This window comes from Plutella xylostella, chromosome Z (assembly GCF_932276165.1).
Source record: "Plutella xylostella chromosome Z, ilPluXylo3.1, whole genome shotgun sequence".
Lineage (NCBI taxonomy): Eukaryota > Metazoa > Arthropoda > Insecta > Lepidoptera > Plutellidae > Plutella > Plutella xylostella.
The window spans coordinates 4,312,384-4,340,074 of record NC_064012.1 but is presented as its reverse complement, the minus strand read 5'-3'; the positions used below and the strand labels follow the sequence as shown (position 1 = coordinate 4,340,074).

The window sequence follows — 27,691 nt, the reverse complement described above, 5'->3', positions numbered from 1 at the left end:
TTATACTTATCCAACTTCTGAAGTTTTAAATTGCCATTCCGCAACAGGGATCTGCTATGCCATTTCGAAATGCTATTATGTAAAGGTTCTACTATATGGGTATGCATTTGGCGAGTAATGTAATGAAATAAAATATACTGTTTAAAAGATCATTGTTTTATTTACATAACATAATTTGCCTGGAATCAACTTTAGGAATTTTATGTTCCTATTACCTACTCTATTCTATTCTCTGTTGGGGTGTAAGTACCTGCACCTGGCTCTCTAGATGTGCTAAATCTAGATAGGTATGCAGGTTTCCTTCACTGTAAGTGTGATGGTATACATTTTAATTAAATTCAAAGAACACATTGGTACATGTCAGCGCCGGGATTCGAACTGCAGAACGCAGTTGCTCTTCTCATATTTGACTTAGGTATTTTATTTATCATCCTATGGTTCATAGAAAATATTGTCAGGATTTTGCGTGTTCTTGTTCTGGTGCTTCTGCAGGTTCCTGATGAAGAAGTGGGACGGGAGCCTGCCGGGGAGGTGGAACAGGAACCGGGTCTGGTTCTCCCCTTTGTCACATTTGTTCTATATCTTCAGCAGTTTCAGCGGTATTCAAAATATTAAATAATTAGGTGAGGTAATGGAAAATGAAATAACAACTACTATGACAAGATTGACAAGCAAGATTCAGTGTTATTAGATTTAAATATTCAAAAAATATCGATTATAGTGAATCGAATAAAGAGAAAAAGAAAATGGTTTACTATGGATAAAAGTCTTCAAGACTTAAATATAATGATATTTTATAAACCAAATGTACTAGTTTTGGCACAAATAGTACCAGAACATGTAATTTATTGATAAATAAAATATCTTTTGTATTTAAGAATGTATCGATATTTCTATTCGATTACTTTTTTGCTCGGATTTGCTGGTAATATTCCGAGGTCTGGCACCACTGTTGCTACGTTCCGTTCTCTATATGTTTGTTTTTACGTTCCATTATCCTTAGATTTAAATATTCTTCATTTATCATTTTTTCTTTTCCCCCGACTTCTAAAAATATTGTAATTACTGAAAATACCTTATCTACACTGTATTAATAAATGGTGAAAACATGGTTCTGAAACGCTACAAAAAAAGGCGGTACGCCCACTGCCGTTCTCCTTTAAACATCTGTATGTAAAGCGAAACTAAAACTGTAGGTAATTGATTGATAAATACATTGGACTGAACAGAAACCTAAAATTTGTACTTAACTACGTACTTGGAATTACGTGTGGAATTTGTGGGTAGAATAAGAATGAGTAAAACAAACAATGTTATCTCAGTTACAGAGGTTTATGCATATAAAATTTACTCGCTGTCTCAGTTATAGAGGTAACTATGATGATAAATCGAACGAACAAATCCCAGATATAGAGGCTTGCCTCGTCCCACTAACGGGTTCCGCTCATCTCGCATAATCTTTATTGATCAAAGCTCATTTCGCATAACTCGTATGGTCTAAACTTTTATGGCCGAACCATCACTTTGCCAAGACTTATGTGGCATAGGGCTCGTTTCGTCTAAAACTCTTTAGGCACAATCTTTAAACACCTAAGTTTCGTTTGCTCAAATTTATGTCCGTCTATACCTATGTATAATCTTGTTTCTCGTAATGTTATCTTAATAAATAATATATTAAGTATGTAGTAAATGTACAAATTGTGGTATTTTTCTCCTACATCCCGAAAATCACGATATTGTATGATCAAAAAATCGAAAGTTAACGACCAATATAATTATTATAAACCCCATGAGATCCAAACCTAAAAATAGGTGCGACGACGAGCAAAGCGAGAAGGAGCGTGTTAGGTGCACATGTTCATCAAAACCAAAGCGGAGCGCAGCGAAGCTGAGCGGAGCGTTTTCCAAACAGAGGAAACAATACAAGGCACCAGTTTGCGCTATGTAGGGAGACGCTCCGTCAAAGTTAAAGCCAAACGAATATTATTACTTTGTATAAACCTATGCCATAGCATTATTAGGCTATTCAAGATTTGGCCATACCATTATTAGGCTAAACAATGTTATGCGAAATAACTTTTTACTAAACGAGATTTATGCCATACGATTTTCGGCGTAACGAGACTTTGACCAAACGTTACTATGCAATACGAGATTAGGCAAATAAATTTTATGCCAAAAAAGGTAGAACCCCCACTAACAGAGGTAATTCAGTGCCAAAGTGTTGGGACCTCAGCATGAGTTCCAGCTATGGAGGTTTCTCACTTATCCAGGTCCCACTTAACCAGGTTTCACTGTAATATATCGACGGTGGAAAGGCAAAATGGTTTAAGCGCCATGACATAAAATGTTCACCAGAGCGATTTAAAGTTTGAAATTTTCGAAAAAAAATCATATCTCTGTAATTATTCTAGCTATGGCTTTGAAAATTAAAATACGTTAAATTGAAATAGTTTTCTATGTTATTCTGTATATAAAATGAATGTACATATTCTATTTACTGAAATAAGGGACATAAGACATAGGCATCTGAAATCTCAGTCAGGTAAAATTGGCTTAAACGACATTAACATTTTAATTAAATACAAGTAAAAACAATTTAAACACCAAGGAGATTTAACCATCACACCAGGATAATGTTTTATAATAATTTATGTTACTTTAAACATTCCATAAGAATGAATTAACCGCCAGACTAAGGCAATTTATATCTAAGATGAATGACTTAAAGAATAAATGAACTTATAATTGGACCTCAGAACTCGAGAACGGTTGAACCGATTTTGGTCTAGAAACATTTGTGGAAGTCCAGGGAAGGTATAAAAGGTAAGAAGGGTAGGGTAGGGTAGGGTAGGGTAGGGTAGGGTAGGGTAGGGTAGGGTAGGGTAGGGTAGGGTAGGGTAGGGTAGGGTAGGGTAGGGTAGGATAGGGTAGGGTAGGGTAAGAAGCGGTACCTGCGGGCCAGCTAGATTGAAAACAAAAAATTCATAATATCTCACCAAGTCGAGCAAAGAAGCGGCATGGCCGTACCTTTTCTCGAAGCATTATTTTATTATAAACTTTATTAACATATTGTTCACCGCGAAATCACTTTGAGATTGAGATCCAAGTGATCAGCAGGTTTACTTATTCATTAATTAATAATCATAATCCAACCGACATTTCTTCGTCCGTCTCTATGCCACCATTCTGTCACCGCCTTTGTCCACCTTCCGTCCTGCCTTCGAGCCAAGTTTCCTGCCGACTCCCATTTCAGTTCCGTGACCTGCATACCGACGTCGAAGACTTTTGTCTTTTGGTGATTTACCACGCTGGGAATACGGTCTGTAAGCGAAATTCTTAACATGGATCGCTCCATAGCTCTCTGTGCAACTCTGATTCGGAGATTTGATTTGATTTGATTTGATTTGATTTAGTAGTGGTAACCCCAAAGGACTATCACAATGTGAGTTGGGTCTCACCCGACAGCCGGACCGAGAACCAAATCGACCGACGATTAGTCGAAAATGGAGACACTTCTGGATGTTAGGAATAAGAGGGTTGCTGATGTCAATAGTGATCACCACTTAGTCGATGGAAAAATGTGCTTGAAGATAGCGGGAGTTTAGGAGCAGGCCACAAGATCTGCCAAAGGTGTCGTGTAAATAAGCTGCAGGACCCACAAGTTAGAAGAAAACTTAGTATCCAGATCGGCAACAACTGGCATCAAAGACGTGTTGTTAAAAATTTGCGAAGAAATAATAAGGCACAAGGAACACTTAAAGAATGAATGGATGTCTAAAGAAACATGGGATATGATCAACCATCAAGGAAGACTTAACGTCGAACTAGACGACCATTCTAAAGAAGCACTTGCGTACGAGTATTTTCTTTGTGAACTTAATATCAAACGAAATTTATAAAAGGACAAACGCTGCTAGCGGTAACCCTATATCCAGCGATGGTCTCATCGGCTGCCATAGGAAACATGAAGGATCTATACAAAGCATCTTGAAGAACATTGCAACAAAACCCAGGATATCTCCTTGTTACTATGAAAGATTGACTTTCAAGATGGTATGGCCACATTGCCGAAGTTTTTAATGATCCTAACCACCACCTGGGGAGTTGGATGCAGATGCAAATATACCAGGAGCATCTTGTATCTTGATGCATAATCGTAATCATTATGATTAATAAAATCGGCAGGTCTTACAGGCTAGTCAGAGGCCTTCGGGTGGCTTGAAAACGTCTGACAGTTGGGTAGCCCACTTACCCGAAAACTCTCTCAGCACAAGATTGCTTGTGTTGGGGCCCAATAACCCGCGCTAGGCCAACGTGGTAGACTAGGCCTAAACCATGCCTTCATTGGAAGGAGACCCGTGCCCCAGGAGTGGGGACGTAATGGTTCGTGATGAGATTTATGACTATCCTGCATCTTGACAGAAATTTAAATATCCGACCCCCGAATAAGACGAATTGATACGGACCATACGATCGCTGAAGAGTGGCAAAGTACCAGGGAACGATGGATTTCCTACGGTGGCATAAAAAGCAGGATAGATGGAATATACCAGATATTGCACTCTTCAGCGATGGAGGATGATGAAGTGAAGTTAGAGAAAAGTTAATTTAATTCATGTCCAACTTTTTCCTATAAGGTTTGCTTTTCGTTGAAATACTTTATTCTGAAAATTATGGGATACAAACAGGTCGTGGTACTCGTGGTCACTGGTCTTCTATTTCGTATAATTACCTAACAATTATCAAAATCGGTTAAGTTGATCCAGAGATTTGCGCTTGGGAACACATTTTCGGTTAGATTTTTATATAGATAAGAAATCCTGTTTCTGACTAGATTTCGATATAAATTATTTATGAATAAGTTTATTTATGATATATAATTATTATTTTGTATAAAAAGTAATGTCATGTTAATACAATACAAATATTTTACATTAAGAACCATATTGTCATAGAAAAAATATTTTATAAAAAATAAATATTTGGTTGGATCCTTTCAGAGAAACGTTAAAATTCCCTACTTGCATAGAAACAGCAATTTAGGCGAAAGGATCCAAGTGCATATTTATAACTCAATAAATATAAATTATAGCAACACTATTATTTAGAACCTGTGTAAAGAGTAATATAATAGATATCATAATTTAATGTAGTTATCGGTGATATAATCAAAAAATATTTACAGTTTTATACAGGCGAACGAATCTGAGTTTGTACCTACGTAATTACGCTGCGCACGCGGCGCCAACTGTCGCATAGACGCACGTCCTCTCCCAATGAACGTCCCGGCGGGGTGCTGAAGCGACACCTTTCCAACCGGTCCTATTTATATTATTGGCGTTTTCACACAATATCCTTCTGGATATAACAGCTTAAACACCATAGACCGCTTCATTGCGATTCTTTTGAATTGTTTTATATCACTTATATCAATTATCTACAAATCGCAAAAAGCTGCTTAAGTGCCAATTGTACCACTAAACAAATTTAGGTAAAGTTGTATTAACCGCCAAACGCCGCGAGTAAGGCTGACTGGTAAAATGGTTTAAGTGCCAGTATGGCTTCAAATTACAAAATTGTAAAATGTATTAAGTGATTTTATGTTATTTTTGACCAGAAGGCATTTTGTTTTATATCAATTACGCAATCAGGTAGGTCGCTTAAGTAACTAATGATACAAATTCACATTAGTTCAAAATGAATTATGTCACAATGTTTTACTGTTTTAGTGAGGGTACAATGTTTTATATAACTTTAGTTTTGATCAAGTATGTTTGAACATACAAATGACTAAAAAAGTGGCTCTTAATACAAGAAAAAAGTATTAAGATTTCCAAAATCACCGTTGTCTTAAGCGCCAAAAAGTGCTCAGATCGAAACGAGACCCGCACCATTCGAAAGAGAAAAATCAGGCGATTCCAACGGTATATATAACTCATATTCGCCAAAAGTGGCGGATAATACATTTTGCCTTTCCACCGTCGATATTATGTACTACATCTGTGATTTTTTTCATATTTTTGGACCAACCATTTAGCCATCAGGGGGGGGGGGGGGCACTTCAGTGTTACATAATAAACCGACTTCAAAAACACCCGAGGTAGTTGCTATATACCGCTGAGGAGTTCCTTTGACTGCCTTCCGTTTCCTTCATCAGATCAGCTCAAGGTCACCATCATAAAGAACTATATTTATGTTCTAAATTTTATTAGAATCGGTTAATAGGTGCCAAAAATGGAAATTCATACCTTGATTTTACCCCTTTACCAACCCATTGGGGTGAAATAAAATTCTAAACAGGGAGCTCCACCCAATAAATAAAAAAAAGATTTTTTTAAATCGGTCCATAAACGGCGGAGTAATCGGTGAACATAGTTAAATAAAAAATATATAGGTAAAAAAAGATCCTGACGAATTGAGAACATCCTCCTTTTTTTGATGTCAGTTAAAAATATAGCACTTTGAAGCTTAATATTTCGTAAACCGCGTAAAGAGCTCTACAAAGTATAGTTATAGGAGTTTTTACCTTAAAATTGGAACAAGTCTTTTTCGTTTCCATACTGAGATTTGTCCGCTTATGAGGTTGTTTTGGCTATATCTTGGTCATACCTTAATCGATTTTACATTGGCATATGTCATTTTAAAGCTTATAAATTGACTATGTTTTTAAGTTGTAGTGGCTGAATTTTTTTCAGATAAAATTCTTTTTTAATTCAGCATTTTTGTTTTCACCTCTTGTAACATTTTCTTAATGTTTCTAAATTTGTTCTAAATTAAGTTAAATTTTGCGCATTTTATGATTTTTTTTAGTTAGCTAAGGTGTCACTAATCCGAAACAATAAAAAAAGTATTAAAAAAATGGTTATTATTATAAAAAAATTGTTAAAAAAAACTTAAAACTTAAATAACTCAGAAATGGTTGACTTTCGGATAATGCATTATGGGGTTCAATCGACTGGAAATGCCTTCGTCTATAACCCATTTAAAGGAATACATCGACTTACGAATCACCCTGTATACAAAGTCCTTGGTATAATACTAGTACAGTGCGACAAACTTATCTGTTCCGGTGAGAGCGAACTTAATTGATCCATAAGTATCTCATTACTTACTACTAAATTATATATTGATATATAGATTAGATGGGTTTATTAAAAGCACAAGAGCGAATTACCACTACTGGCAAATTTAAAATCTTATAGAATGAAGAAATATTAGACATTTACGTGAGCTCTCACTGGAACAGATAAGTTTGTGGCACTGTAGTATATACTAAGGGTCTGTTTCACAATGTCTGGTTAGTGGCTACCTGACGGATAAAATACATGCTGTCACTCTCTGTTATTATTTTTTAGACAGTGACAGCATGTATTTTATCCGACAGGTAGCGACTAACCAGACATTGTGAAACAGGGGCTAAGTCTATGGTCTTGAGAGTCTACAATACCAAGTTCTTGGGTCTACGCGGTCTACGCTACGGTCTACCCGATTATTGTTCTAAGATCTGAAGCATCTGTCAGCTGTCAATATTTCATTCCATCATCCATTCATTCGTTCATTCCTTCCTTTGCCCGGATTTTATTTCACTCACTTCATTTCCTCCCGCAACAATCTTGTAAATTTATTTGCTCAGTGTTTGGGTCGTGATTTTGTCTCAATTTCAATTCGCTCTCGTAAAGAATAGTTGTCTTGGTTTTAAATTTAAAATTGATACAATATATTTTGTGGGGAAATTCAATCAAATCCTGTTACGATTTTAATCATTATACAAATCACGAAAGTAACAGCCAAAGAGAATGGAAGTTGCTGCTTATTTATTTTGACGTTATGAATTATTTACAAATGGTGCTGTTTGAAACGCATTAGTGTTGAAGTTATGTGTATTTTTATTAATAAGAACTAACATTTAAGTTGTGAAAATGAGCACCGTTCATTATAACGGTGGGAAAGACGGTTTGATCCATGAATGTGATCAAATTATATCATTCATAGAAAGGGGATCCAGTGTGTTGAAATTCTACCCTCGCAAGCGTCCCGAGAGGCGCTCCCTGTACCTCCGTCGGGAGACAAATCAAGTGATTTGGTTCCGAAGTGGAGCTCAGAGGCACTCCTATGAAGGGGCCATAGACATAAGAGAAATAAAGGAAGTAAGGGTGGGAAAGTCATCCAAAGACTTTGAAAGATGGCCAGAAGAAACCAAGAGACTGGAAAATGCAAAATGTTTCACCATCTACTATGGCTCCGAGTTCAAGATGCGGTCGGTCTCCTTCGCCTGTAAGTATTCCTTAAATGTGTCATCCATATTTCAATATTTACTTATATCGTGACTATTAAGAGCTTTTGTCTGCATAAACTTTAATTTCATAAAGCATTTCGAAATTTGTTCAGTATCCTACTAACAGCCTCTCACTGTTTGTATTAGACATTTAAACCTTGAGCTGATTTGTCCCTACTTTGTATGTATATTTGAAAGTTATAATGTTCTTAACCTTGACTTTGATTTTGACTACAGGTTTAACTGCTTGGGTATTATTTTGCGTTAAAATTCTATTGTGAGAGACACATAATTATTGTGAAAATATAATTATAATTTTATTAATCATGTTAAATTGGTATATTTTTTTTCAATATGTATATAAGAGTGGTGCTTGATCAGTCAGATGGTCAGTGGTGTTCATTGAATTTAAGTACAATGTATACCATCACTGTTATGCTGAAAGACCCCACCAACCCGCAGTGAACCAGTATGGTGGGAAATGGTCCAAGCTTAGGGGGGCAGTTTAGATCTAGTTGATATGCACAATGGTTCCGCTGCCACAGATAATAAAATATGTAGGTACTTATATTATTATACCAAATTGTACAACACCAGTAATCAGGTCCAGTGATTTCTATTCAATAAGAAGAAATCAATGGGATAGATCTCTATCTTGGTTGACCCTGTGCTACACTTTGGCCACAACTGTGCAACACCATGTTTCTTTTCCTTAACTTAATATATACTCAGAAGCAATGAAAAGGTACAACCTGCCATTGCCGTTCCGTCACTGGAATTTTTTCATTGCTTGTGAGTGCGTACTTTGTTGGAACTTTACCTCAGAAGTGACCAGTCTGCATAAGTTATGGGCGGCTGAAAGCATTGGCTGATGCACAATCATTATATTAGCATGGCAAATTATTCATCCTAAATATGTATGCTATGCTAATTTGGCTGCATTCAGAAAAGGTTGAGGGTTACAACTGTATTAATAACACACATTGTCGTCACTGAAAAGATCATAAAAGATATCTGAGCATTTAAAAAATATAAAGAGGCTGGCTCATACAAAGGATGTGAATTTAAATGTCTTTGTTGAAATGATCTCCTATCTTATAACTACACAATATAGAATCAAAGTCATGCAAATGAAGGTTTCAGAATATAAACATATCTTTGCTTCATGAGGAATATATTCTAAGTAACAATGTTCTGATGATGTTATGTAATTTGTTTTTTTCCCTGTAGCTCATGCTATCTATCAAGTTCAGCTCAATGCTTCTTAGTACTCTCTCAAATCCAGACTTGTGTTAACTCTTAAGTAAATTTAAGATAATTATTTATGTTTCTTGAAGAGTACAGTATGAAACCAATTAAATATCATTATCAACGTCTAACATACCATAAACGCAGGTGTAAGTGTCAGTAGTTTATTAATTTAAAATCATTAATCCTTTATGTTAAAATAAATGCTGTAACGTGGCTATGTTAGCTCCATGTTCAATGTTAAGTAAATTCGGGAAATTAATAGCATTAAAACTTAATCACAAACATTGCACAGGCTGGCTGTACATGCTGCAAAGATTTGAAGTGTTTATTTATAAACCATAACCCACTTCAAGGTGAAATAAATGTTAATACATACATTCAATGGTATCGTCATTGTACTATACTTTCACTGATTCTATGCGACCATATCTGTTTTAAATTCACCAGGCATTACTTTACATTGTCTGATCATGTTATCCAAGTTAAAATGCATTTAGTCATTTATTCAGATGCTAACAAAAATATTTTTCCATGTTAAATCATCAAAATGGTAGGTGCTTTTGCTCTTAACAAAAGATAAGTTTTCATGGCTTGAAAGTAGAAATTCTACCATCATCAAAGGTGATTATGATATGTAGCCTATCTATGTCACTCTCCATGGTCCTACCTATTTTTATGTGACTAGTTGTTTTGCGATAAATGAAGATGAAAGCAACACAATTTATAAATTTATGATATAAGTTGATATATTGACATATAAAAGTTCTACAAAGTTCTACAATGGTAGCCTGGCTGGCCTAATATTCAATCTGTATGCACTTTCAATCCTGATTTATGATTATAAAATAGAGAACATGCCATGACGCATAACACATTATTCATGGCTCCTTTACTGAAGGAAGCCATATTGAAGAAATCAGCACATTTAGCTGAGAAATAATGTAAAGTAGCATAATGCATAAAAAGATGAAATTCCACCATTGAGTCGGGTGCAGGCAGGTATCCAACAAAATATTCACATGCATTATTTATTTAGTTCACATTAATTTCCCATTTCCAGTGGTGACCGACGAGGACGAAACCTTCGCGTGGGTGAAGGGCGTGCGGTTCCTCATCGAAGAGGAAAAGAACGCGCCCTACCCGCTACAAATCGAGAGATGGCTTCGGAAAGAGTTTTATGCTATAGAAAACAACCATAAAAAGTAAGTATTCTGTTATCGTATGGCGGTGTGATGACCGGATGGCTCAGCCTTAAAAATATCAACAGCTTAGTACCTACCTGCCTAGTTACCTAGCCAGGTTTGGACATGCAGGAATTTCAACACGATGAAACTTGAGCTGTAGGCACTAGCTACATAAATATTATGATCATATTCATCGATACTTATGTATGTAATATCGATGAATCGGCTACTAGCCTACGTTAAAGCTTAGAACCGCTTGTATATCACGCTCGCTCCACATGTTGGCCACGGGATATTGTTTTGAAATCTGGCCAGAATAGATTACCCGATGGTATTGAAGACTAGTCTTGCAAATCTAGCAAATTATGATGGATGCTCTATGGAAGATGAAACTAAAGTAATCCCTCCATTAAATTATGTGAACATACCTAAGTACACTTCTGTAACTTCCCTACATCATAATAGATTACACGCTGCGTAGGTATTGAGTGCTAATCTAATGCGAATTGCATTCTTTTTCTTATAATAATAATAATATAATAGTTATAGTGTGAATTGCACTTAACATTTTAACGAAATTAAATCGATTGCCCTCTTTCTTTGACAGTATACTGTATGCGCATGACATCATAGATTTAATTTCGTTGAAATGTTTATTTTCAATAAGTTAAATAAAATTAAAATTTAAAACGTAATTAATGTTTCTCAACAGAGTGACACTGAAGGAAGTGAAGGCATTTTTACCAAAAATAAACTGCAAAATATCGACAAGTAAACTGAGAGATTTCTTCCAAGAGGTAGACACCGGTACGAAGGGGGAAATCGGCTTCGATGATTTCTCTACTCTGTACCACAAGCTCATTTTTGACGAGAATGTAAGTACCTACCTAAATTTTGTATTCTTGTACAGTTCGTTAGTAGGTATAGTTGGTTTTATAAACGTGAGACCTGTCAATGACGGTACTTTTTGAACTCTTGGTCTATGATGTACCTACTGCGTTTACAACAAGCTTCATGTTTATGAGGCGTTTGTTAAAAAAAAAAAAAGTTCCTTTTTGGAGAAATAGATGGCGTTGTCTGATCACAATATGTTATTCTGTGAGGCTAACGAAATGTGAAAGTGACGTAGGTAGGTAGAATTGTAGTATTATTTTCTCTATGATGTCGATGTCACTGTTGCTTCAGCGTTCAGTGCGATTGTGCGTACAGCCGTTCTTTTCAAGTTTTCTCAGTTTCCTTGTGTTTCTCCTGTATTAATTGAGTTGTAGTTGAGCTATCTGCTCCTCCTCCCTTGATACTGTAGAGTTAGTGCACTTGAGATAGTGACTCTTTTGAGATAGTGACTCTTGTGAGATAGTGACTCTTGTGATAGTGACTGCTATACTGTAATAATGCCTAAGGACTATGGATCATGGTCCCTTGCCAATCTGAAGATAGAGTTTATTATTTAATTTCATTTAATCACAACTAGTGAGTTCTTATTCTGAGTTTAGTACTCTTTGCTCTCTATGTATTTTTTGACAGTTGGTACACTGCGTTTTCACGCCATCTATCGGCTTACCCAAAAGCTCAACTGACAGCTGTCAAGGAAAACGGCTCATTAAACCAACTAAAACGGTAGCATTTTGGCCTGAATAATAGCAGTCCTATTTAAGCTCTATTCAGACCTAAGCAATATCGCTGTCGAGCTGTGAAGCCAAATCCTTATGTCACTAACTCAGGGGGGTACTGAGTACTCACAGGGTACTCTAAGTAGTACGAACAAGCAATCAGTGCGCTTGTAGGTAATTAATACAGTAACGAGATTTTGCCATGGTCAGCGAAGCGCTCCGAAGTTAAAGACAAAACTGCAGCGCTAACCACAACACTAACAATAAGGCCCCCCAGCATCGCGACAACGGTATCGCTTATACCTGATTATACACTATTATACTTGTAAATAACATTAGTGAAATACATAGGCTCGTTATCAAGAGCTGGCGCATTGTGTTATGTTAGAATTAACGTCACCCGCATAATCACAATGTTTTATTTTTTTCTTAAAAACGTTCATTCTTTTTTAGCAATTGTTGGAAGGATGTTTTCTTGATACAAACCTGGCTATTTGTATTTGTCTCCTTCGCACACGCATAGTAGTAGCCATAGTGATAGGCGACAGAGACAGATATAAATAGTTCAACGGAGTGCGTCTTGGAACGTATAGCATTCCTAATTTTGAAAGGCAAGATGTCCATGTAGCTATAGCCAATTTTTATTCACATATTCAGATTTTAATACTTACAAAGTGTTGTGTCTACGTATTGTGATAAAAGCACCAGGACCAGCTCCTGATAACCAATGTACACCTACACCAGACTACGTACATACACCCACAGACCCACTCAAACACATACACCCACACACATACTTACAATTATTTTTACCACAATAAGTTTTGAATTTCCCTGGAAGCTTTTTCAGTTTTTGTGATGGTGACAATAGCGTTCATAATAAGCTGCACGAAATAGCCTTTAATGCTATGGCCATTAAAAGTTCTATCATTAATATTGCATAATTCAAATAGAAGACTAAGGAAAGATACGGTGTAATGGATTTTGAGTCCGTTTATTCTACTCAGTGTATTTACTCTAGTAAATTCTTAATTATTTCTTTCGTCTTTTATCAAATGTTGTTAATAACAACCTGCTAACCACTACTAATTATATTATTAATTAATTTAATGATGACTTAAACAACTAAGGTAGCGTCAATAATATAATAACAGCTCACATTGTATTGCCCTGCTCTTTTACTTTAATTTCGTGGCCTCATTTACATATCTGTATAGGCATTGTATTTGATTGTATTGACTCTACTACATAATAGTTTGTTTAAGTTTTATTGCATTTTTAGAATTTTGCAGAAAGAGCTATCTTCATAGTATAAAATAGAAATATGTGTCATCAAACAAAGCGAACGAATTATACCACAATGTGTATTTTTTGTCATATTTCAATCTTTTTTAGATGCTGAATAATAGGCGTCTATATATTAGAGGCGTCCATAAGCTTTTTATTTCTGTTACACGACTTATGACGTACATGCTGAGGATGGTTCGTCCATGACATTTAGTCCGTGGTGTAACTAATCGTAGGTTATGCCACTATCCGTCCTTCCCCCGACGTAGTATAAGGGCGCCGGTACGTTAAATTGGCGACTTCATATTTTCTTGACTGTGAAATTATGTGCTTGCGAAGTGGCTGTCGATAGATGGTTGCTAATTATAGCGCTGGATTATGTTTCCTAAACAAAAGTTGTATACACAGTGCTCGTTACGCCCTCTGTTCGCATAATGAATGGGGTAGAAGCAAGACGTAGGCGGCATACACGTCACACGCTTTTCGCTTTACATTAGTGCCTTTTCATAGTTAAGTGCACCTCCTTTGTATGCTATCTTCGAAGACAGGCACGTGTATTGTCCATGTAGGCGTAGTATAATGTTTCATTAGACTTTCATAGATTAGATGCATTTTCTTATCGACAGCCATTATTTCAAGGGGTACAACCTACAGTATCGTTTTACAAGTTTATTGGATGACTGAAATCGTAACGAAGCTTGTGCTCCTTGTAGAGTTGTAGGTGATACTACACAATATACAGGATGGAATGTTATCGGTGATCGATTAGAAGGCTGGTCCTTTGTAACATCATTATTATTTATGTTCCAATCTGTATTTTATAAAGATCGATGTTACATGTTTAAATTATAAGCAAATCTCAATATTTATATGAGTAAAATTCTTGAATAAAGAACAATATTAAAATGGCGGACGGTCTCATGCTATATTGCCCTATCTGTCTCTCAATACTCCATCCTACTCCCGCTTATGTAGGTAACGGCCGCCATTCTAAATCGTTCTAGCATGCATTAGGACCTACACTTTTATATCAGTTACAGAAAGATTAAATTCATATATAATTATGTATTAACCATATCACTAAAAAGTAACTTATTAATATACTTAAATTAATAATAAATGTTCGATGTTTGCATGGTTGTTAAGTGTCTATAAAAAGCCTATTTTTATTGAATTTTCCCATCGAAAGAAGGAAAGTTTTGTTTAATTACTTCATCATCAAAAGAAAAGTTTGCCGTGGGACCAATCTGTAGCCTTATCCGTATAATGTTCCGTAGTGAAGAACTTTGCTATGTGTATTATTTATTTTTGTTTACAAATGATTTCAAACTAACAATTCTGACCATGTAAGCGAATTAATAATGCTTGCCAGCGATGGTAATTATATAGCAAACTAGCTAGCCACTGCCTTCGCTACTTAAACCGTACTTTATGCTACATGCTGAAGCGAATACTTTAAGTACCGCGGCAAACTTACAGAGAAATACATGAAAAGTGTCGACAGGATTCTGGCGAGCGTGCTCTTTATCCAAATATCTAAACCAATAACCAACAATAAACCACCCACGTAACATCTCCGAATGCGATGTCCACAGAACGTGCACGATCTATTCGACAAATACGGGCAGTACTGTAGCAATGGGACCACCATTTCTCTGCGCGAGTTCCAAGCGTTTCTCCGGGACGAACAGAATGATCCCATGGGACACGACGAGCGGCGCGCCTCCGAGTTCATCAGAGACTACTTGATGGACCCTCAGAGGAACATCATCGAGCCCTACTTCACTCTGAGCGAGGTTTGTTGCTCCTTTTGTCTTCTATGTTATTGACTTATGGTTATACATTACAATACACTGTATTTGAACTAAAAGGAGATAGGTACATAAAAAAAAACACCAAACAAAAAAGAGTCCAAAAAGGCCGCCTTATTGCTTAAAAAAAACTCTACCGGTTGTTTGAAAGAAATAGCTATAAGCGATATGTTACAATAAGTTATTTTGGCTTTTCAATCTAATCAAATTGTATCAACTACATATTTAATTATGTTTGCGGCACACTGTGAATTTTACATACAGTATGATATTTGTTTACTCAAGAATCTACTTTCTTTCCCCAGTTCATCGAGATGCTGTTCTCCAAGCAGAACACGGTGTGGGACAGCCGCCACGAGCACGTCAACGAGGACCTGATGAAGAGACCCCTCTCCCATTACTGGATATCGTCCTCACATAATACGTAAGGAACTTCTCTTTCTTAGCTTATCGGCGACAGTAGGGTTTGTCTCCCGGGTGAGATTAGCCAGTCAGATCAGATGAGCTAGCACGGGGCACATTTAAAACGTGATAAAAGTTCTCCGTCGCGCTCACTCTTGAGACTGTGCGATGTGAATGAGCGCGATGCTATACTTTTATCACGGCTTAATTGCGCCCCGTGCTAGCCCTTCTGTAGTCAGTTTCTGTCTAGTTCGTCACAGGAATATAAGGCATAGTTTATACGTCACTCGGAGAGGCTACTTTCGTGCACTTCGTTAGTAAGGACATAGGTATAATAAAAAGTACAGTAGTACTCCTTATTCTATGATAAGGAACTTATCAGAACGAGAAATGAAAAGAATAAAAAGAAACCTTTGAAACTCGCTATAGTACGGTCGGCTTCATTTAGCTTTGTTAATAGAACATACGCCATAACTCATATAGTTCCATAATGAAAATAACATGGGTTAGTTATTTGTTATGGGAATGTCAAACAATCGATCCGTGCACGTGTTTGTTATTATTTGATTTCCGCTCAGCGAATCAGTTTGCCCGACTATACATTCGCTATAGTAGACTCAGTACAACATGAAAGCAAAAATTAATTTTACCTTTAAAATCTTAAAAGACTCTTCTTTTAGAACTTTGAAAAACCAAGTTCGATAATCCTGTCCATTCCTATATGCCACTTAGACGCATTGACTTATTGGTTCAGACGCCACTGATAAGATTCCAGTCTGTAAACTTTCCACACAATTTCACATCACTCCATTCACCACAACTAACCTGACACCTTTCCAAGGTATCTGACCGGTGACCAGTTCTCCTCGGAGTCGTCTCTCGAAGCCTACGTGCGGTGCCTGCGCGCCGGCTGCCGCTGCATCGAGTTGGACTGCTGGGACGGGCCCGACGGATCGCCCTTCATCTACCACGGCCACACGCTCACTACGAAGATCAAGTGAGTTTGGTTGTCTAGTCTATGGTGTGTTAGGATTTCTACTGACGATTTAATCGACCGGGATTTTTGGCTGCAATTGTTAACTTTCACTGTGACTGGTTAAACTGTTAGACTGAGCGTTCCTGTTTTTGTCTGATCAACTTTCAAGTTTGATTACTTCTGCCTTACGGTGAGTCGCAGATAGGGACTTTAAGCTAATTTCGACCTTAAATGCCTCGCTTTGGCACTTTTGGCAGTATACGGACAGAAAGAGACATACATGGATTTAATGCCGACATTGGCTTAATGTTCCTTTCTGCATTTCATTGTTAGACTTCGTAAACCGTTTAACTTTATAAATATTTCAGGTTCATGGATGTGCTGAAGACGATCAAGGAGCACGCGTTCGCCACGTCGGATTACCCTCTGATCCTGTCGATCGAAGACAACTGTTCCCTGCCGCAACAACGCCGCATGGCCAGCGCCTTCCAGGAATACTTCGGAGACCTACTGCTGGTCACGCCGTACAAGGCCAACGAGACCGCACTGCCCTCCCCGTACGACCTCCGCCGCAAGATCATCCTCAAACACAAGAAGCTCCCCGAAGGCGTCGAAGACAACTCCTTCGCTATCCATATGGAGGACGGAAAGGACCTGGACCTGAGGAACTCCATTAAAAACGGCATCCTCCGCCTCCAAGACCCGGTCGAGAAGGACTGGAACAAACACGTGTTTGTGCTGACGGAGAACAAGCTGTACTACACGGACTACAACACGCAGGGCGAGACGGACGGCGAGAGCGACGGCGAGCCGGAGCCCGAGGTCGCCATGAGCGTGCCCCAGGAGGAACTCCACTTCGGAGAGTGCTGGTTCCACGGGAAGCTAGTCGGCAACAGGAAGGAGGCGGAAGACTTGATCCGAGCGCACGCACACTTGGGCGAAGGGACCTTTCTGGTGCGCGAAAGCGTCACGTTCGTCGGCGACTATTGTCTGTCGTTCTGGAGGAACGGCCAGGTGAACCATTGCCGCATCAAGGTGCAGAACGAGCGCGGCATCACCAAGTACTGCCTGATCAAGTCGGTGTGCTTCGACAGTCTGTACAGCCTCATCACGCACTACCGCCAGCACTCGCTGCGCAGTCAGGTGGGTTTCACGGTCCTCTTATTTATACTACTTTCCCATTTTTAAAATAACTTCTAGATTCTAAGTACTTATATGCTAGATCTGTTCTGAAATACTATGTATGAGCATTGAATAAGATCAAGACATTATGTATCCTTAGTAACAACAACGCATTTGAAACGAGAGTACAAATTCCATCCATTTGATAGCTCTACCCTTCCTCACAATATTTTATTTATTTATATATTACCTAGAACACAAACACAGAAAATAGTTAACACTCCAAAAAAACCACAGCATGCAAGTAGTAGTAGTAATTAGTTACATTTCATTGTAATTACATTATTATTTAATATCCAATCACTCCAACTCACCAGGAGTTCGAGACGCTGCTCACGGAGCCGGTGCCGCAGCCGAAGAAGCACGAGGAGAAGGAGTGGTACCACCGGCAGTGCTCGCGCGCTCAGGCCGAGGAGCTGCTGAGGAAGACCGGCACGGAAGTCGCCTTCCTGGTGCGGCCCAGTGAGAAGGACGCGGGCTCTTATGCCATCAGCTTCAGGTATGCAACAGTCATGTTTTGTATTATGGTACGGTATCATCATAATTATGAGCCTTTTATCGCCCACTGTTGGGGATAGGCCTCCTTATTTCCTCCGGTCCTGTGCCGCTCTTGTCCACTGATTCCCCGCAACCCCGCAGATGTCATCGGACCTTCTAGCAGGTGGTCTGCCAGCAGCAACAGACCAGAAGTGTACTTATGCAGCTGACCGTACTTAGATTAAGCTAATTTGGTATTTTACCGTATACCCAACTGGCTTGCACCTCACAGGACGGGTCGCGAGATCAAGCACTGCCGCATCAAGCTGGAGGGCCGTCTCTACACCATCGGCACCATCAAGTTCGAGAGCCTGGTCGAGCTGGTGGCCTACTATGAGAAACACCCGCTCTACAAGAAGGTCAAGCTACAGAACCCCATCAGCGAGCACCACATCCACAGCATCATTGCGGTCAGTCATCCTACTTCCTACTAATTTTATATTGTAAAAGGCGAAAGTTTGTGAGTATCTGTGTATGTGCATGTATGAACCGTTTTTAAAGAAATTTGGTATGGAGTTAGCTGACACAATGGATAATCACATAGGATAATTTTTATCGCGGAATTCCCACGGGAAAACTATTTAAGGCGAGGCGAAGCTCGCGGGAACAGATAGTAATATTATAAAAGTGCAAGTTTGTGAGTATGTATGTGTATGTTTGTTACCTCTTCACGTCAAGACGCTGAACAGATTGTAATGAAATTTGGTATGGAGTTAGCTGAGAACCTGGATTAACACATAGGTTATCTAGGTAGATGGATAGATCTCGCGAGATCGAGATTTCATTCCCTAGGTCCCGTATTTCACAATTTTTACGTACTCTTCGGCTCGCTATTTCAATAACTTATATTGATAGCTAAAAGTGTAAGAAACGCTTTTTATAAAATGAAATCATTTCTTTTCCAGGAACCGGATGACACTTCGATGTATGGCACAGCTGGGTACATGGATCCTTCGTCGTTTTCATCAAGGGTAATTCATTCATTATTCTTAAATCACTTTTAATATATCATGACCCTCAAATTAAGTATTATGTAATACATTTTCAAGGGAATAAATATACTTAATAATATTCGCCGATCCAAGAAGATATAAAATAAAATAAAGAAATAAATAATATATAGAGCTGTGACAAACTGTCATCCTATATCTACAGATGTGCGCTCTGCTAAACAAAAGTAATAAAGAATTTTAATTAATAAATACTATAATAATACTATATATACTATAATAATAAATACTATAATAATAAAGTGTTATGGGTTTCCCTTAGTATGTTAGCCTTTTCACATAGTGTCTAACGTTTCTATTACTTTCTTCACTACATGTTGTGAACGTATTTACTACAATATTTAATTGATACTGTTAAATAAACTTTATTCCATAAATTATGTCTTACGTTACACTACAACTATATAAAACATAAAATGGTGACTTTAATCACTAATCCGACTGTGCATGACTAACCCTGCAGATGTAAACTACATAAAAATACAGGTAATTACGGCCTACAGTAGATATTTATATATCTACGTGTAGTAAGTCCGACGACTAACTAAAAAACTAACGAGTTTAGTATCGAAAAGCTATAAATACAAAAGTTATTCCTTCTAGATCACAGTGGAAGCTTTGTACGACTACAGAGCTCAGCAGCCTGATGAGTTGACATTTGTCAAACACGCCATTATACGCAACGTGGTAAAAGATCACGAGGATTGGTGGCGCGGAGACTATGGCTTCCAGATGCAGAAATGGTTCCCAGCCAATCATGTGCGCGAGATTCAGGTGAGCGACCAATCAGAGAGCTCGGCGCACCAGGCAAACTTCAAGCAAGATTTTAAAGAGATTCTTGGGTTTCGCACAGTGTGTTGTTTGTAAATTTTAATAGTTATGATAATTCACTCATAAATATTTTTATAAATTTCATTACCTATCGTTGATAATGTACTCATAAATATTGTTTCACACAAAAGCTCACGTGTTTATAAATAACATTACCTATCGTTTATAATACTCATAAATATTGTTACATACAAAAGCACGCATGTCTATTTCATTACCTAGCGTTTGTAATGCACTCATAAATATTGTTACATACAAAATCACGCATGTTCATTGCATTAGTACCTAGCGTTGATAATGTACTCATAAATTATTGTACATACAAAATCCCGCATGTTCATTTCATTAGTACCTAGCGTTGATAATGTACTCATAAATAATTGTACATACAAAAGCACGCATGTCTATTTAATTACCTAGCGTTGATAAATTCCTCATAAATATATTTACATATACACAAGCACGCATGTTTATTTCATACCTTAAACCTTATCGCACCTTACACTAACTGCAATCAAGCTAATAACCTACCCCTACGAGATTATAACATAACATTCGTACACTTCACCAGGGCGTGATAGACAGCGAGAACGCGGCGGCGGCGATGGGCACGCAGCAGAAGGGCGTGGTGGACCTGTACGACGCGGGCGTGGAGCTGGCCGTGGGCGAGCAGGGCTCGGCCGCGCCGCAGTGGCTCATCCGCATCAAGAGCCCCTCCGCCTGCGCGCCCTTCGAGATGGAGGCCCCCACCAGGGAAATCGCCCTCGAGTGGTTCACCGCCATCAAGGAAGCCGCCCAAACCGCCAGCGCACGCTCCCTCCAACACAAGAAAATGGAACGCACCTGGCGCATAGCCAAAGAAATGTCCAACCTGATAGTCTACTGCCGCTCCGTCGCTTTCAACCAGGACCGCATACGCAGCAAGAACTTCATCTTCAACGAGATGTCCTCGTTCCCGGAAACGAAGGCCGAGCGCCTCATGTGCCAGACCGAGACGCAGCTGTTCCTGAAGTACCACACGATCCAGCTGTCCCGCATTTACCCGAAAGGGCAGAGGATCGACTCGTCGAATTACAACCCGGTCCCGTTCTGGAACGCCGGCTCGCAGATGGTGGCGCTGAACTATCAGACGCCGGACAAGCCGATGCAAGTGAACTATGGCAAGTTCAAGGAGAATGGCAACTGCGGATACATTCTGAAGCCGGATTTCATGTTCGACGAGGGGTACTCGACCACTGACAGGCGCTGTATCGAGAAGAAGGTAAAATGCTTATTCGCAGTTATCTTTAGAACCGTACTGTTTGTTTTTTGGTAGACAGGAATCGCGTATGCTGGGCCGTATATTGCTGCCTTAATCATAATACGACATAGAATCTATGAACATTCCCACAAGATTTTAGCACCACCGTCATGAAACTTCTTAATTTGTACAAATAAAATCAGCTTTTGAACACAAATGGCAGCATCATCTGTTATACCTCGTTCGTTCTGTTCCCAGGTGCGTCCAGTGACGCTGAAGCTACGCGTCATCGGCGCGCGCCACCTGTGCAAGTCGGGCCGCGGCACCGCCAACCCCTTCGTGGAGGTCGAGCTCATCGGCGCCGACTACGACGCCGGCGTCAAACTCGTCACCAAGACTGTTGGTCAGTGCAATCTTCGTAATATAAGGCAGCCGACTGGTGTAGTGGTTAGTGACCCAGACTGCTAAGCCAAAGGTCCCGGGTTCGATTCCCGGCTGGGACAGATATTTGTTTAAAGACAGATTTTTGTACTCGGGTCGTTGGGTGTTTATATTTAATATGTATCTATCTATGTACTTGTGTAGATATGTATATCAGCTGTCCGATACCCATATCACAGGCTCTGCCTAGCTTGGGGTCGGATGGCCGTGTGTGAGATGTCCCCACATATTTTTTTATTTATTTAATGTAGGTAATCTTTTGCTGCATACCAGTTGCTGCGCCTACTATTGGACAGTGCTGGTAGTTGCAATGTAATAAGGAGCCCTTTGCAACATTTACTTCCCACAATCGAACATGGGTTCTAAAAACCATAGTATCCTTCTTAGCGTGTCATTACAAATACATAACTGGCATCTAATTTCCCAGGCGACAACGGCATAAACCGCGTGTGGAACGAGATATGCGAGTTCGAGGTGGCCAATCCGGAGCTGGCTCTCATCAGGTTCCTCGTGCAGGACGAGGACATGTTCGGGGACCCCAACTTCATTGGGCAAGCGACATACCCGCTGAAGTGCCTTCGCACTGGGTACCGCAGCGTCATCCTCACTAACGGCTATTCTGAGGAGCTGGAGCTCTCCTCTCTACTGATCCATCTGGCTATCTTGCACCATTAGATTGAAGTCGAGAAGTCAATCAATCTAATGATAGATTGATGTCGAGGAGTTGGATTTTTGGAGTGAACGTACCGTGGTTCTAGCAGAATCATACAAGGATTTCTAGATTTGTGTATGGCTGGTTTTCGTTGGCTTCCAACTTAGTAACATTGAGTTTGAGGAGAATAAAACAGCTATGTACAAACGTTTATTAGTGGTTCAATAAGTAAACTTTAAAAAACTTTTTTACTTAAATTATAAAGAAGTGAAATCAGAGTGCTAACTAAAACAAAAACAAAAAACAATTGTGTTGGTGAAAACCTCTATAACATGGTGCTTAGTGTGGGTTGAAATAAGTAAATAAAATGGGAATCAATGTTTTTATACATGAACGGGGTAAGACCCTAATTTATCGGGGCCTTATAAACTATTTAAAGGTTTTGTTTGGACGTTACATGAAGTGAAATGACTTAGATAAGTAGTGTTGTTTGTTGTTGGACCGAGCAAGAGAAAATTTTAACTGCTGGAAGACTATATTTCGTAATTGACTTCTTTATTGTTAAAAACCGTGCCCCGGATTTTCAGCACGATAAAGAGGATTGTAACTCTCTTATAAAATTATAGGTTATTCCGAGAATACACCCGAGAATTTACTCTTCCTTGATAAATTCGTTTTTTACGAACTCATGGTCATACGTTTCTCATAATCCACTAGGGTGAATTTTGAAGTGAGCATAGATAAAGATTCCTATTATTATTAGGAATATTTATTTCTATTATTACCTAGTTAGGGTAAATTCTCGGACACACGGGGTAACAGAGCGGTATAAACGACCGATTCGGTAGGCGATATGTCAGCGATATCCCTTTTGGGTCTGAATAGTTTTTATTATTTATTTGTGTATCAATTGTATCCTAGTTTATTTACATCTGGCACTAGGTCAGGCTGTTGGTAGCTAAATATACCTAGGGTGTGCTTTTATTATATTAGTAGTAAGTGTAATTGTAATTACTTATAAGTTATCTGTTCTCTTGTTATATAAACTGACAGTAGGTAGTTAAAGTTGGGTAAACGATATTTCTAAACTGTTATTAGTAGTTATTAATTAGTAAGTGAATAATTGAAAAATAATGAACTAATTTAAAGGTGCTCGAGTTTTACGATTGTTGGCAATGTAGGCATATGCTTTGCAATTTAAGACAAAATTTTACTGACGTAGAATGTTCACAGGCTAGTTTTGCGCTCACTCTACGCAATTCACAAACTAAGCACAATGGAAGTAATAAGTGGTGTACGTAAAAAGTTCTTATTACTTCCATACTGGGAACACATAAAACATTTATTTTGCTCTTACAATGGCAGCTAAATATTGGCTATTTATATTGTGCCAAAGTGTTGGTTAGTTTTAGGAAATGGTGCATGATGCATTGACATAATAGTATAATTATATTACTGCATCATGACAGATGTTAATATTGTTAATAAAGAAAATGCATTTCTTATTATTCTAATAATTATTAATAATGTTATTTAGGGATAGTAGTGTTCTGTAAAAGGGTGTAAAGAAAGTTTTCTCTTTGATAATTGATTATTAAACTTTTTGGTAGGTTTTATATTTGTTTTATAATTATCATATTTACTTAAACTTAATGTTGCTAAATAAAATTTTATATGCTTAACGTTACGGAGCTCCGTTACAAGGTTTGTGCCTACACTCTTATTTGGAGGAAAAAACAACAAAAAAGGTGTCTATGACATATACTATCTTGTCTATGGCCCCGGGTATTTTTGACGTTTGCCGGTAATCTATGACCGAATTTTTCGCATGTTTGTTTTTCGCTATGGCTAGTGAATTTGCTGTGTAAAAAAATTCATTGAATCATGGGCTAAATTCAGTCCAGTGATTCAGACAGATTTTTGTTTGAGTACGTATCTTTCACACCTTTTTTAAGTTTCAAACGTTTTGAGGTATTTTGTCTGAAATAGGAGTAATTCTCGTCAGGGCCTTCCATGTTATCTTTGATTATAATGGTCGAAGCATGTTATACATGTTATTCTAAATGCTGCAAATTTCCAAATATACTATCTAACAGGGCGTTTTTTAAAATTGGGCTCAATGTTATGCGTTCTATAACGCATACATCTGCCTTATATATAATTAGTTTAATAATGATCTGATGAGCTATGCATATTATACAATGAGCATAATATTTATCTAAGTATTGTTAATTTGTAACTCTTGTCAAAAAATGCTTTTATTACTTTTATTGTTTTTTTATCATTTAAGTATATTATTCATGTGACTTTTACTATTTGCCACGAATGTGAAATAAAGTATTAAAACTATTTCGTTCATATGTGGTTATTCGAATTAGGTAGGTACGGTCCGCTTCAAAGTAGCTATTTACTTTTGTACCTTGTTAAACTAGACCTACCTGATAATGTCTTCCAGGAAAGAGTCCGTAATGTAACTTTTACTGTATAAACTAAAAATTTACGCAACTTGTTCTAAAATATATAGTAGACTTATGTTATCTTTAAAATCCCTGAATAGAATATGATGGTACTTTATGTAGGTACCTATAGATTAAGTCATAATCAGTCATAATTCATAATGGCTTTACGGCTATAATATACAAAACTAAAATATAAACCTGCAATTACCTTAGTTTCTAATACAGATATATTATAATTATATCTACTTATAATGCAAAGATGCTATATAATCTATTAGGTTAAGAATGGAAATGAAATATATAAAATTGCAAAAATGTGAATCATATTTATTTCATAGTAATAAGCGCACGGATTCTTTGAATGAGTTGGTTTTCTTGTCCCAAGCCTACCCCAATATCTTGACTACTTCATCTATCTCCTACCTTAACTTGATATACATACATACATCACGCAGAAGACAAAAGTTATTCTATTCATAGGTCGCTGGTTTAAATCCCACTTGTTAGCGGTGAGATGTGAAGAAACGGTTTTTTTCGTAACTAGATAAGTACTTACTTAAATAAAATTGTAAATTACGAGTAGGTAATACCTCTATAGGTAAGTCAATGAAATTCGACTGTTATTCACTGAGGTGCCAAAAGAAGAAAAAATAACAGTCATGTTATGTTACTTACATTCGGTTACAATATTCTTAGAATATCCAACGCGTCGTTAACAGTTCTCATCGATATAGGTAAAATGGTTTCAGCCATTACGTCCTTCAGAAGTATAATCCCCGTAAAATCTATTGCGTCTTAAGCTTAGTCGATGTGATATGTCTGCAGTTCACGCTATCAAGAGGTCGTCGATAGTTACCTACAAGTCAATAAAGTTACATATCGCGGTGAATTGTCAGTGCCAGGAGCAATGACATTTTACTTGGTAAAAAATCTGCATAGCTTTCATTCTTTTCGCAATTATTGGGTGCCGAATTTCTTGCTATATGTAATCTCTCCATCCACTTGGTGGGGGCACTGCCGTGCCCCCACCAAGTCGAGCAAATAAGCGGCACGGCCGTACCATCCTTTTCTCGATACATATTTACAAGTGTCTCCTCGTATTCGGTCTAGGAAATCGTAGGCTCATCGTTAAGTCCATTAAAAGTCAATCTCAAAATATAGCTAAGTACTTAATACAATATGAAATACGTACTCATGTTTTGACTTTCGCCGACGAGCCTCCGATGTTTTGTTCTGCACCACATAGCTGTTGGTAAAAATCGATATTAACCACGTGAGATAGTGTTGTCCTTGTTGTTTTCTATTTACATAGGTACATCTGTTTCTTTATTTTTTATTTATTAAAACTGAACACCAGCAGCTTAAACAACTAACTGTTGAGGTGTTATCAAAAGCATTAAGTACCTATGTATCCTCAGGATATAGAAAGGCACGGAGGACCATTTCTTAGGCGCACCCTAGACCTACAATAATATAGTGCAATAAGATTGAATTGCGTTTTGTATCCAAATGACGTTTGCGCAATCTTCAATATTAACCCTAGACAATCAATTATATTGCACAATCTTAAATATTGCGCAATATAATTGATCGTCTAGGGTGTGCCTTACTCAAAAGCTTTCTCAATCTTTTCAGTGAGTTCAATTAGGGCAGTTTCAGTATAACTTATTTGTCTTTCTGATATGCACACGTATCAAGTGGGTTTTTTTATTAGGCTTTTCTTTTGAGGATTGATTATCGTGATATTTGAACTGTTGTTTCTGAAGCATGACTCGTGACTTATGGGTTGATAATATCCTTCAGGGACACCTCGTCTATTTTCCTATTTAGATTACTTTCCCATTTCGTCCATTTATTGGTCCCACCTCGTCCACGACCTACTTCATCCACTTTCCTACTTCGTCCACGTTCCCAATTCGTCCACTTTAATACCTACTTCGTTCACTTCCTTTGGTCTACATTGGACAGATTGTACGTACTTTCCTAACTCGTCCACTCTGATCGAGGTCAAAAAATTTGAGAACTGAAGGACTAGCATGGGGCGCAACCCGAGCACGTCAAGACGTGACAGAAGTTATCCGTAGAAGCTGTATCGGCGGGGCCACGCGAGGCAAAAAAATTGTCACGTCTCGTGTTGACTTGTGCCCTGTGCTAGCGTTTATGTTAGTAAAGTATCGCAACCTGCGATAGTATCCTTCTGCAGCGTAATTGGTAAGGTGCATGCTATTATGCGCGACTAATTACATTCAAGTCATTATTAAGCCATTGCCCTTAAAAATATTTTTTAAATTTTATCTGTGCTATGTTGTTTGCGGCTAATTTTTTTATGGAACTGTACGCATCTTCTATGTATATAGCGGGGAGCAATGGCAGAAGCGCGCTTAATCTTTATGTATTTCACAGTATTTCCCCTGTTTCTTGTAGAGGTCAATTTCGTTTCATTTGCCCGCTTCCAGACAGCCTTATACGCTAAAAGCAGCATTGTACCACCGCTCAAGAGAGCTGCCCCTCCCTAGCTGAAATCCTGGGGACGCCCCCAG

At 38.1% G+C, this 27,691-nt stretch overlaps 1 protein-coding gene across 2 annotated transcripts; it reads left to right on the top strand.

Moving 5' to 3' along the window:
* The first annotated feature begins 7,578 nt into the window (after positions 1-7,578).
* LOC105381166 (1-phosphatidylinositol 4,5-bisphosphate phosphodiesterase gamma-1) lies at positions 7,579-25,472 on the top strand. Of its 2 annotated transcripts, XM_011550838.3 has the most exons (14): positions 7,579-8,277; positions 10,590-10,731; positions 11,426-11,588; positions 15,206-15,406; positions 15,727-15,845; positions 16,665-16,820; positions 17,168-17,942; positions 18,299-18,480; positions 18,751-18,928; positions 19,424-19,489; positions 20,132-20,302; positions 20,931-21,620; positions 21,858-22,002; positions 22,468-25,472. In XM_011550838.3, exons 1-14 carry the CDS (start codon positions 7,923-7,925, stop codon positions 22,713-22,715), a joined length of 3,591 nt encoding a protein of 1,196 aa, XP_011549140.1. In that variant the 5' UTR covers positions 7,579-7,922; the 3' UTR covers positions 22,716-25,472. The 2 variants fall into 2 exon arrangements, with proteins under 2 accessions (XP_011549140.1, XP_037977873.1); XM_038121945.2 differs by lacking the exon at positions 20,132-20,302.
* The last annotated feature ends 2,219 nt before the right edge of the window (positions 25,473-27,691 follow it).

Coding starts and splice junctions, on each gene's coding strand:
- LOC105381166 (XM_011550838.3), top strand. CDS start 7,923: ATGAGCACCGTTCATTATAACGGTGGGAAAGACGGTTTGATCCATGAA. Junction 10,732..11,425: donor ATAGAAAACAACCATAAAAA/GTAAGTATTCTG, acceptor GTTTCTCAACAG/AGTGACACTGAAGGAAGTGA. Junction 20,303..20,930: donor ATCATGTGCGCGAGATTCAG/GTGAGCGACCAA, acceptor ACACTTCACCAG/GGCGTGATAGACAGCGAGAA.